This window comes from Helianthus annuus, chromosome 12 (genome assembly GCF_002127325.2).
Source record: "Helianthus annuus cultivar XRQ/B chromosome 12, HanXRQr2.0-SUNRISE, whole genome shotgun sequence".
NCBI lineage: Eukaryota > Viridiplantae > Streptophyta > Magnoliopsida > Asterales > Asteraceae > Helianthus > Helianthus annuus.
Window position 1 is genome coordinate 147,869,224 of NC_035444.2, and position 13,149 is coordinate 147,882,372.

Consider the following 13,149-nt stretch of genomic DNA (forward strand, 5'->3'; position numbering starts at 1 on the left):
TGGATACGAAAGCAACACCCGCTGCTAAGCACGAGGAATCTCGCTTATACGGTGTAAGTTTATCAAAAGCAAAAACAATAAAAACAAATACCGAAAACAATACATATGTTGTTCAGTCGGGTTTAGTTAGGTTTGGTACAATAGTGGCACAATATTCGTTTGCAATAAGATTTATATCAGAATGTTGTAAAAAATAAACGTAGAACGGAAAGAAACAAACTGAATCGATATCGACTAAACAACATCATATTCGTTTTTATTGTTTTTTATCGATGTAAGGTTTTCTCTCTCTATTACTATAGCGAATGCTGATACCATAACGATCCGAATAGATAACACTGAATTCCCGCCGCAAAGCGCGAACGGGAAACTCACTAGTTCTGGTTGACCATAAGTCATTTAGGGTGAATGCAGTTGGAGTACATTTAACGATGGTGTACCACCATTCTTCTTCATTGACCCAAAGGGTTTGGTACTATTTAGGGCATGTTTGGCTAAGCTTTTTGAAACAACTTATTGACTTATTCGCTTTTTGAAAAGTTATAAGCTCTAGATGATGTTTGGCAATGAGTTTGTATGTGAGGGGAAAAATGACTTTTCCAAAAAGTCACTCCATACTAACTTTTCCAAAAAGCCAATAAATCAATGGGGTTGGCTAAATGCACCCCCATTTTTACTAATCATACCATCTTTCCAAAAATATTAGTTTAAACTTTGTTAAATTGCACCCTTTTAAAGTTTCTTGTTTTTATTTTAAAAATCAAATTCATTCACGTAACTATACTTTTATAATATATACTATTACTCGATTTATTTATGTGTTATGTTCCTTATTTTCTATATTAAAAATCAGCTTACTTAATAATCTTCTAAATTCATTTACTAACTATACTTTTATAATATATATTAAAACTAAACTAATTTATGTATTATAATTTTATCAGAGGCTATTCCAAATAAAAGAGATGCAAATTTACGTAGATTTATTTTTAAATAAATAATATTAGCTAGACTAATCTTTTATATTTGACATGCTAACAACAATAAATTAATTTCATCTCATATAGATATATCATGCTATAACATCAACACCATCGAATAAAGAAAATAAAAATTCATGTAAAAAGTTAAGTCACAACTAACGTAAGTTTTTTTAGAACAGCAATGACATTAAAAGGGCAAAAGCCCACTTAGCTGGAAACAAATACAGGAAAAAAGTGAGACTAACTCACTTGGTAGACGCTCTTGTCTTTTAGTTTGAGATCTTGGGTTTAATCCTAAACAAAGATAATTTATTTGTAAATATAGAAGTTTGGGAGAGTAACATTTGCCATTCATAAAAAATACAGGAAAAGGACAGAACGGGACAAGAAAATGAAAAAACAAACAAACTCAATCTCATCCTAACGTAAGTTTATTGTATTTAAGATTATACTTCATTTTTCAACATTTATGTACCCGTTTTACAGAATAAATAAAAATAATATGTCGTATAGAGGCAGATTGATGGGCAATACACAACCTCAATCAATATTAAAAAAAAAACTTAGGTTTACAAACTTATTTTATTTGGATTATAAAAGACAACGTATAAATTGATTATGTCCCAGTTAAAGACAATATATTGTAATGAAATCACAGTCTCATCTACTCATAAGTACGGTGAAATTACAAAACATAAAATAAAGGATAAAATTGACAAAAAAACAAATAAAAAGGTTTAACTTATATTAATGTAAAAAGGGATACATTTAACAGCACCATAAATCAATAAGGGTATACGGTGTGGTGCGGCAAAGGGAAGTGGCAAAGTGGTTTGCCGCGCGGCAACACCGCCGCCAACCCCTTTGCCGCGTCGGTTTCTTTGTCGCTCGGTAACATATTGCCGATCGGTAACATGAGAGAGGGTAGTGAGAGAGAGAGAGAGAGGGGATATTGTGGGTGGGGTCCATTCCTATCTTAACCAATCACAATTTTTTCCTTTTTTTTAAAAAAATAGTTTACCACTTCACCAAGTGTTTAAACCATTGTCAACACTTTTCACCAAAGTTTAAACACTTTTGACTTATTGACATGACACGCTCTGATTGGTCGGTTTTTTGATTTGCCACTTCAAAATGTTTAACCACTCCTTACACCCTTAGTTGTTTCAAAAAGGTTAGCCAAACATGCCTTTAGTAAATATATAAATCGAACAATAATATCCTTTCCCAAAATCCTGGGTTTAACTCCTCCCTCCGCCGTTGTTCCCTCACCGCCACCGGAAACACAAACACACCCAACACCTTCCTCTAAATCACTTCACCACCGAATGATGTCTCAAGCAATAGCAAAAGCATCTCAAACCGCTAGTCATCTATACAAGGTATGCACTAGTCAAAGATATTATTATTCGTATATGAAAAATTACACATCTTTGAGCTCTGCAGCTACCAATGAGACCTTTGATTATCAAAACGCCCAATCTAATAATTATGCTAGTAACAATAATTCGTATTTTACGGGAAATAATGATCGATTTGAGCAAAACCCTTCTAGCGAAAATTATGTTACTTCAAATAGGTTGTATGAACAAGGTAGAAATGTGCAGAATACATACATGATGGGTAATCAACAGAGTAGTGCTTGGGGTAACTTACAGAGTAATGGGATGAATTGTACTCAACCGGATGAAGACGGTGGGACGATTGAGGAGTTTGATGCGTTGTGCAAGGAGGGGAAGTTAAAGGAAGCAGTGGAGGTTTTGGGTTTGCTTGAGCGGAATAATGTTTCGGTTGATATGGATAGGTATTTGTTTTTGATGAACGAGTGTGGTGAGGCGCAGGCGCTTGAAGAAGCTAAACGTGTTCATGAGCATGTTGTGAGATTGAAATCGTGTCTTGATGTTACAGTTTGGAATAAAGTGTTGGAGATGTATGTGAAATGTGGGTCTATGGAAGGTGCGTACAAGGTGTTTGATAAAATGTCGCAGACTTCGTGGGATACGATGATAACGTGGCTTGCTAAAAATGGTCATGGGGAAGATGCGATTGATATGTTTGCTGAGTTTAAAAAGATTGGGTTGAAGCCGGACAATCAGATGTTTTTTGGTGTGTTTAGTGCTTGTAGTGTGTTAGGAGACATGAGGGAGGGGTTGTTACACTTTGAGTCGATGAGCAAGATTTACAACATTACTCCATCCATCAATCATTACAGGAGTGTTGTTGATATGCTCGGGAGTGCGGGATATTTAAATGAAGCACTGGAGTTTATTGAAAATATGCCCATAGAGCCAAGTGTTGAAGTTTGGGAAACTATGATGAATCAATGTCGGATTCACGGGGATACAGAGCTTGGAGATCGTTGTCTTGAGCTTCTAGATCCTTCTCGTTTGGATGAACAATCAAAAGCAGGGCTTATACCAGTAAAGGCTTCAGACATCGCGAAGGAAAAAGAAAAAAAGAGGCTCGAGATTAAAACCAAAGTCTACGAGTATAGAGCAGGAGATACTTCTCACCCCGAGCACGAGAAACTATATAGTCAGCTTAGGTGTTTAAAACAACCCATGAAAGAGGCCGGGTATGTTCCTGAGACTAAGTTTGTTCTTCACGACATAGACCAAGAAAGCAAGGAGGAAGCGCTTTTATCACATAGCGAAAGGCTTGCTTTATCTCAGGCCCTTTCGACCAGCCCGGCCCGTTCACCGATACGAATAATAAAAAACCTTCGTGTTTGTGGTGATTGCCACAATGCACTAAAGATTATTTCTAAGCTCGTTGGAAGACTAATCGTCGCACGTGATGCCAAGAGGTTTCACCATTTTGAAAATGGAGTATGTTCTTGTGGAGATTATTGGTGACAATTCACCTTTTACCATCAACCCGCTTTTTTTTTCGGTTCATCATGTATGATTATTAACTTATTTATATGATATGTTCTGAAAAAAAAAACTTAGGGAATGATATTGGTTCACATTTTTCTCCTTATATACTACTATGCATCATTTTTCTGAGTAAGTCAAGTTTTGTTAGCTATAAGAATCATATAATAAGACCTTCATGCTTCATATATTTTCTTCTACTTTATTACAACATATTTATGTAAAATTAAAGGCTGTTAATGTTAGTTTTGAATATCGAAAGATAGTGATGCTTTATTAATTAATTAAATACATCATTGATGAGAACCTACAGTCGTGGAGAACTTGATATGCTTTCGTTTTTGTTGCTGGAACTTATCAAGCAGGAGAATTCACAATGGTAAAGCTATCTTTATGGTTTTTTCTGAACTTATATTTCAAATATTGGTGGAAGCGGTCTATAATAATATATGATTAAATTTTTTATGTTGTACACTTATCAGATATGTTTTTTGCATGATGATGACGCTAGAATGTTTTAGATAATCAGATCTTTTGTCTTGTACTCTAGTTATGAGTTATGGCTATGTGTTTATTTAGTTATATACATGCACTGGAATGTTTTAGATCTTTTTTTCTATGGCTATGTGTTTGTTTAGGTGTATATACGGCTCATAAGCTGCCTGTTTTTTATTATTAAGATCTTTTTCGACTTGGTCATTGGGCATATTAATTTCTTGGTCAAGGTTATGTGACATGAGAAGAATCAGATATGATTGCCTCCGGCTAAATTTGTGTGAGGCGGGTCCCAACTCCCAAGAAGGAAGACTAAAGAACGGGGAACAGTGACATAAAAGAATGGTTCCTACGTATTTCTATTTTGTATATTCATCAAGAAGTGTGTGTTCACTACTCGAAGACCCTGAAATCCGATTTGGATTGAATTCGAATAACGAATTCGTACTCGGTTCAAATGTTCGGATCGGGTCATTATCAGTACCAAATTTTGAATTGATTTCAAATCTATGAATTTCGATGCGAACCAACCTGATTATTCGAATTATATATAAGTTGTTTGTTTTTTATTTAATTTTTTTCATAACTCGGGTGAATTTGAATCGGTTTTGAGCCATTCAAATGCAGTTTCAGAAATTCCTAATTCAATTTGAATAACCTGAATTTTTCAAAACCCGATTTGATGAAACTGGCAATTGGGTTGAGTGGGGTTGCGTAATGTGTCAAAACCAGCAATTTTTGATACAGGCGGAACGTGTTGGCTTGGGTTGTTTCGAAACACTTTCCGTCAAATTTTCTTAAAAAATTCATATGTTAAATATTTTACTACAATAAAGTTCATTTTTTGAATAAAGAGATTTAGTATAATAATGTATGCATGAATAAAAAATTACACTTTTGGTGACTTTTGACCTGTTTAACCAACCTCTGAACTTTATATATTACCTATTGACCCATTAGAGCTAAAACACAAGTATGAATCCACTCATTTATAAGTAAGTGGGTTGAAATTGCTTATGATTAAGCTGCTCTCGTGTCTTTTCTAATGGGTAGCATTGGACAATACATTAAGTTGGGGTTTATTTTTGCAGCGGTTCCGCTGCAAGAGACCAGAAATGGTGCAGCCTCAGGCGTGTAACTATTGTCTTCACAGCAGTCATTAATGATGCAACTAACCTTGAGATTTAAGCTGCTACTCTCTTTTCTATTACAAATTTGTACTTTTTTCTATTTATATTTCGTGTTTTACTTTAAGTTGTTGTTTCAGCATGATTTATTGCTTGACATCATTTTTCATCTTTCAAATCATGTAATGAACACCCGGGTGTGTTTGGATCGGGTTTTGTGAACGAGGAGATGATATAGGAATCATAGATGTTTGGCTTCCGGGTATGGTTTTCTGAACTATAATGCTGTGCTGAACCATACCCCTAAAAATTTCCATCTATCGTTGAAAGCAAACAGTATAAAAGATGAGACATAATAACACGGTTGTTGTGATCACTCGTTTGGCTTCCTTGTTTAACCTTATGTTTTTCAAAAGAATAGATTAATCATTTAACCCAATAGAAATAAGTTATTATTTAAATAGACTGAGACATATTGTGTTCTATAATATAGATACGTTGACTTATTGTGTGAATTTAAATTTAAATTATTATTATTAGTATCTGTTAATAACAGAAGTGAATGAAAGGGCATAGGAGGAATTTCACAGCATCATCAAAACACGTGTTACCTCCTTTTCTTGTCACTATACATCATCCATTCATCACCAAATCTCATTTTAACATTGCAGGGAGAAAAACCAGATATTATTATTAGTATCTGTTAATAACACAAGTGAATGAAAGGGCATAGGAGGAATTTCACAGCATCATCAAAACACGTGTTAACCAGAAAATCAGAGTGAACCGGAAATGTGGGAGAGAAAGATACGAGGATGAGTAATGCTGCGGCGAGCCACCTGCGGAAAATGACGGTGGTCCCGGGGTTTCCGGTCACCAACACTCGCACCCAAGTGTTGGCTAGGGTTTTGGTTGTTGTTTCAGGCGTTATCAGCAGCAGCAGAAACCGATGGTGACGGCAGTTAGGGAATCACCACAGTGATGAAGATGGCTTCAAGAAGCTCCGACGAGATACTTAGGGTTCCGACGAATTCCTGGTAGAAGGATTAAAGCTTGCATGTTCCATTTTCGTGTAGATCAGTGACCAATTCGTCTAAAATCATTCCGAGACATGTTTTTATGGCTTCCAGGTAGTCCTTTTATCGTTGCGTTGTAGTTATTTTTCCATGTGTAACCTATAAATTTTCACCTTTACTTTCTAATGTATTATAGTTGGTGGTAAACCGGTTGGGTCTTTTGATATGAATGCGTTGAACGTGTGTTCGATTCTTCAACAAAACCTTCTCAGATCTCGAGATCTCTCACATTGATCTGCGTTGCCACTGTCACTGATAACCTCCGCCTAGATCACATCACTGCCTTATTGATGGTAGCGGCTGATGAGGCCTTGCGGTGATTGTGGTGATGGTATGAGTGGCGATTTCTTCATGCTTGTAATTAGCTTTCTTCTCAGATCTCACATGCTATCTCTATCTCATTCTCTCACATCTATCTACTTTTGGTATAGCACAACCGTGACCGTTGATCTCCACCACCACCGTCATCAATAACCTCCACCGCCTAAATGACATCGCTGCCTCATAAATGGTAGCGGCTGATGAAGCCTTGCGGTGGTTGTCATGACGGTATGAGTGGCGATTTCTTGATGGCTGTAAATAACTTGATCCCTTTTTGTTCGATGATGGTGGCCAAAAGGTCACTGGCGCCTTTAAACGTTATTGAAGATGCTTTTAATGTTACTGATTTTTTGATGATTTAATTTCTCCGGCGATGGTTACCAAACAGTTACCGTACGCCTGGGAACGGTATTATAAGCCACGTATCAGCCCATGATTCGACTTTTTTTACCGTACGCAATTGATGTAGGATTTCTGTTTTTTGGTATCGAAATTTTTAAGCAGCGTAAAGCCGGTGTTGTTTGTTTACCATTGAAATATGGGATATGAATAAATTTAGAATGTTAGCTTTTGTACGACTCTGAGATTGTTTTTGGTGAAGAGGCTATGATGGTTTCCTGAGGCTGTCTTGGTGTTTGTTTCATGCTTTGTGCATGACGGTGTTGAGTTGCTGATACCGTTGACGGTGCCGGCATCGGTGCATAACCAATATCTTCACACCGGTTTGCAACGAGTGGTTTGTGCTTGATGTTTCTAAGGTGTCGTTGCCGGTGACATACCAATATCGACGAATGTGGCTATGATGAGGTGTGATTTTACTTGAACATTCATGGTAGTGGTATGGCATGGTTTGTGGACGGTAGGTTTTGAACCTGAACCACTTCTTTCGACACTTCTAAGCCTAATTTTGCGATTATGATTTTCATGTTATTTTAGTTTTTGTAGCCATTTTAAATTTTCATGGTTATGTTTTTCCGATTTTGAGTTTTTTTGGGTTTATGAGGTTGTAGAGATAGACGGGTAGAAAGGGAGAAAGGATAGAAAAATGATAATCTCCAACCCATGGGTTTTAAATTTTTGATTAGGAGATTAAGAAATGGAAAACGGGTTTGGGGATTTCAGCGGGTCGGCCCATATACCAGGTGTTTACCCTAGAATACATGTATATATGGCAACTTTTTGATGTGTGGCTTTTTTCTCTTGGATCATGCAAAACGCGTTCAAGGATCTCAGCGGCTCGGCCCATATACCAAGCTTTAAACCTAGAATACTACTAGATTTGTTAACTTTTTGAGCGGATCAACCCATATACCACATGTTTAACCTAGAATACTTGTAAATTTGCCAACTTTTTTGGCAAAAGGAGCACTGTAATGAATCCACAAACAGTTTGACAATGCATGAACTTCCATTTATTTTCATTAAGATTATAACACTGAGTATTATAGACGGAGAAAGAGACAATCCACATTTCACAACAGCAAAGAATGCAATCTTTTGCATAACATAACTTACATTAAGCTATTTACATGTATCATATATAACATTATGGTGTCAAGGTGAAAGATCAAAACCATACCCGACTCGCAGCTCATCATCATTCTCCCTGTTCTTGCTTCTCTCATAATCAACATCATCCGTAGGCAACTCAAAACGACAAACGGGGCATGTATTACGAATGCTCAACCAAGGAACAATACACTCACCATGATAAACGTGTCTACAAGGAAGCTGCGCCACTTTCTCCCCCATCGAAATCTCATCTTTACAAACCGCACACATTTCATCATCACCTTCTTTCGCATCCGCCACCAACGGAAGATTATCTATAACAGATTTAGCAGCTGGAGGACCACCTCTCAAAGCTCTAACCGTCTCCATAAACTGACCAATCAAAGTATCAAACTCAGCCGTGTATACAAACCCTTCACCACCATCCGTTGCAAACTCAAGATCCCTTTCCAAATTATTAACAGCCATTAAAATCTCCCATTCCAAAACTCCAACAGTCGCCTCTCCATCCGATGAAACCGATATCTCTTCAATCCTATCAATCACCGAGATCGATCCATCTCTTTCGTCAACCCTATCCGTATCAAAACTCAACTCACTTCTTTCAATCCTATCATCATTTTGCTCAGCAACTTCACCTAACAGTAACTCTTCTGTATCCGAATCAGACTCGATACTCGCAACTCGTAACCCTAACCCTAGCTCCTCGATATTATTCGAAACGAAATATTCACCTTCAGAAACATTAGTTCCTGGATCAATGAAATCCGTTTCTCCACGACTAAATTCACGTTCAATTTCTCCACGAGAGTCGAATAAATCGGTAATATAATCCATTTGATCGTACTCTTCATCGTGTCCATACAAACAATCAGGATAAACAGTTGAATCTAAACAATCCGATTCCGATTCCGATTCTGATTCCAATTCAGGTTCAGATGAACAACAAGAAGAACATGTATTCGAGTTTACCTGACGATACGAAGACGATGAATAAGGCGCGAAAAACGATGAATTATGAGGAGAAAACGGATCGAAGTTGAAGATGTAGGGAGCATGTTGATCGTTCGCGTTGACAATATCAACGGAATTGTTGGCTAGGGTTTGTGCGGATGAGATTTGTGGTTGTTGTTCGAGTGTATGGTGGTGTGGTGTGTGTGGAGATTGGAGGTTTGAAATGTCCGCCATCAATGGAGGTTGATTGAAGGTTTGTTGTGATTGAAGTTATTAGCCCTAATTTGGATGATGATTGATGAATTGAGGAAGAAGGGCTTCTTGCACACGCTCTTTGACAATTGTGTGTTCAAGTCTTCGTCTCTTTCATATTTTTCTTTTCAATTTTTTTACTTTTCTTTCATATGCATTATGATATCCATTAGGGGTGTGAATTTCACTGAAAACACACAAATCTAACACAAAATTTACGGGTTTAGGTTTAGTCTAAATAGGTTTGGATCAGTTTCAGATTGAACCTGCAAGTCCGTTTAGGTTAACGGGTCAGGTTCAGGTCAATCTGGTCGGGTTAGCGGGTTGACCCGTTTAACACATTTATATTAGAGTAAATTACTTTTTGAGTCCTTGTGTTTTAGTGGTTTTAACCACTTGAGTCCAAAATCAAAAAGTTTAACGCTCTGAGTCCCTAGCCATTTATTTTATAACATTTTGAGTCCAATTTTGTTCATTTTATAACGATTTAAGTCCAAAAAATTGGACTCAAAAGGTTAAAATTTGGACCCAAAAGAACTCAAATGGTTAATGAAAATGCTTATAGGGACTCAGGTCGTTAAACTTTTTGCTTTTGAACTCAACTAGTTAAAACCACTAAAACACAGGAACTCAAAAAGTAATTTACCCTTTATATTATATTATATTTTTTTACAATATATTTTATGTCATAAATTAAATAGGGTGTGTATTTTATGTCATAATTATAACGAGAGAAATTAACCTAACCTGTTATAATTTATATATATATATATATATATATATATATATATATATATATATATTTGTGTTTTTTACGTAAATTTTAATTTTAATAAATTAATTTTAGGAAAAATTAAAAAATTCGGGTTGAACGGGTCGTGTTCGGGTCAACCCACAAAACTTCCAATCGTGTTCGATTTCAAATGTATGATACAGTTTTCGAGTTCGGGTCGGGTTCGGGTTCGTGTAAAATTTTCGGATTCGAGTCGGGTTGAACCCGCTAACCCGCAAACACGACCCGTTTAGCACCTCTAATATTCATTTACCCAAAGTTGATAAAATAGCTATTATTATATAATTAATATTGATTTTTTTTTGAACGGTCAACGAATCATTCAAATAGGTTACTTGTGATATTCACCATATCGGGATACACTCGTCTCAGAAATGGGGAAAACCCTCACCTAGGGCAGAAGCCCGTGAACACTCGCCCAAAGGCACGACAGTGCGGTGAGGTAAAACCCATTCAGTTCAAGGATCGAACTAGCGATCGCCGCCTACTCGCCTAGTCTCCCATTATCACCAGGTGCCGCTGAAAACTAATGGTGAGAAGCATAAATTGAACTTAGGTCTCTTAAAAACCCAAATCTCTTCCTTACCACTCCACTATAATCTCTTTGGAAATTAATATTGATATTGATGATGCATGCTTACGAAACTTTTAGCAGATATGATATGATTAGAGTGTGATGTATAGGATTTAAGAAAACTTGGGATTTAAGATTATTAAAGGACCCTTATTAAACTAAGAACATATGTTAAAGTACAGGGCCGGCTCAAAGGGGGGTGAAATAAAGCAAGAGCTTTAGGCCTCTATTTTAGGCCTCTATTTTCCTAGGGCCTCAAATTCTAACAAAATATATTATATGTTGGTAATTTTGGCTTTGGGATTGTTAACATTGAGGTTTATAATCGATAAGTATGCGTATACAAAGATGATATATGAATAACAGGATCCATAGCAATTTTTTTTCATTTACAAAAAGAGACTCTTTTTTGCTATCCGCTTTGAGCCTAGAAAAAATTATAAAATTTTGAGCCGGCCCTGTTAAAGTATATAAACCGAAAACATGAATGATTACCTTGGTCACTATCATCATTATTAGTTCTGGTTTAAACACAAAAGAAATGAAAGATTAACTTCATCATAATCATAGAATGATCAATATAATGTAATGAATCAGTATATATTTATACGGTCACATATAACCAATTAACTACATAATATAATTATACTCAAGTAACAATGAATTAAGATTATTCGTTTAGGTGTGTAAGGTGAGCAAATTAATGGTTTGTAGACCCTCAAATTCCTATAACGTTGTTGGGTCTGTCAATTCATAAAAAGTTGGTCGGTTATTAAACAAATTGGATAAGTTTCGTAATCATTTAAAGGAATACTTAGGCTGCAGGGTATGGGGGACGTCCCCATCCCGTCTCGGTCCGGCGACGCCAACAACACCAACCCCCCCCCCCCGGTCCCGTCCTAATCGTCTCAGTCTCGACGATGGCGACGAAGCAAAACATGTGGGCCCCTCCATAAAGTAGCCAATAGGAAAATTAAAAAAAAAATGAATTTCCCAAAAAAGGCAACGGTCAAAAACAACAATTTATATAAATTTCAAATCCATTTTCACCTCCATTCACCATTTTAACCCCATTTTCTCATCCCTCTCACTTTATTTTTATAAATCTTCTTCCACTTTTATAACCTTATACTCTATCATGGATCCCTTCAACAACCCGAACAATCCCAACAACCCGACCCAACCGAATATTTTCTCAGTTCCGGGATATTATCCGACGCTAGAACCGAACCAATTCTCGCAATATTCATCAAATGCGTTTGCATCATTCCAACACTCACTAAACCAATTCGCTCAATTCTCTCAAAATCAAGCCCTTCAAGAAATGATGATGCGGGGTGCTTTTAATTTCCCACCGAACCCGACACCACCCGTTCAACCCCAACCAATCCCGACGCAACCCATTCAACAATCCGAACCCGACGACAATGTGGAGGTCGTTCCCGAAACCCAACCGCTTATAGAAAAAGGCAAACGAAAAAAAAAAGGCAAGCAAGTGGTGGGTGACAAACCCGACAAACCGAAGCCGAAATCATGGACGCCAACCGAAGAATAAGCCTTAGATAAGGCTTACATAGGCACGTCTACACACCCGACAAAAGGTTGGTATTTTTTTTAAAGTTTATCTTTTTTTTTTAAGTTTATCCTTTTTTTAAAGTTTATATATTTGTTTCTTTTTTTTTATAGGTAATAATCAAACGGGTGACGGGTTTTGGACCAAGGTTTTGGCGAAATTCCTCGAGCTTATGGACCAAGGCCCGTATCGAGATATCGATTCGGTGTCATCAAAGTGGCGGAAAATGAACGGGTTCGTCAATAAATTTTGCGAGGAGTATAATAAAATATATACAAGTGGGCGTCGTAGGGCATGAGCGACGAGGATGTGTTCAAACAAGCGTTGAGAAGTATAAGTCGAACAATGGTAATACCAACTTTGCACACGTTCGCGCGTGGGAAATTTTGAAAACGCACCCAAAATGGGTGCCGATTCCCAACGAGGTGGAGATGGCGAAACGACAAAAAACATCGGAAACGGGTAGTTTTAGCGCCGGTGGATCGGACGCGAGGTGTCACATTAACTTAAATGATGACGCCGAGTTTGACGAAGAGGAATACGACGTACATGAAGCGGAGCGTCCACCGGGCCGAGACAAATCAAAGAAGGAGCGGGCCAAGGGGAAAAAAAA

General features: G+C 37.1%; 2 protein-coding genes across 2 annotated transcripts; one reads left to right on the forward strand and one right to left on the reverse strand.

The window, feature by feature from the left end:
- The first annotated feature begins 2,194 nt into the window (after nt 1-2,194).
- Nucleotides 2,195-3,995, forward strand: LOC110895750 (pentatricopeptide repeat-containing protein At2g25580). Its single transcript, XM_022143106.2, has 2 exons — nt 2,195-2,365; nt 2,591-3,995. The coding sequence occupies exons 1-2, from the start codon at nt 2,312-2,314 to the stop codon at nt 3,836-3,838; spliced, it is 1,302 nt and encodes a 433-aa protein (XP_021998798.1). The 5' UTR covers nt 2,195-2,311; the 3' UTR covers nt 3,839-3,995.
- Nucleotides 3,996-8,275: 4,280 nt separating this feature from the next.
- On the reverse strand, nt 8,276-9,801 carry LOC110895751 (E3 ubiquitin-protein ligase Praja-2). Its single transcript, XM_022143107.2, has one exon. The coding sequence runs from the start codon at nt 9,576-9,578 to the stop codon at nt 8,433-8,435; it is 1,146 nt and encodes a 381-aa protein (XP_021998799.1). The 5' UTR covers nt 9,579-9,801; the 3' UTR covers nt 8,276-8,432.
- Between the last annotated feature and the right edge of the window lie 3,348 nt (nt 9,802-13,149).

Excerpts from the sequence above, each read along its gene's own strand:
- LOC110895750 (XM_022143106.2), top strand. The coding sequence starts at position 2,312 with ATGATGTCTCAAGCAATAGCAAAAGCATCTCAAACCGCTAGTCATCTA. Across the intron at positions 2,366-2,590 it reads CCGCTAGTCATCTATACAAG|AATACATACATGATGGGTAA; the intron begins GTATGCACTAGT and ends AGAAATGTGCAG.
- LOC110895751 (XM_022143107.2), bottom strand. The coding sequence starts at position 9,578 with ATGGCGGACATTTCAAACCTCCAATCTCCACACACACCACACCACCAT.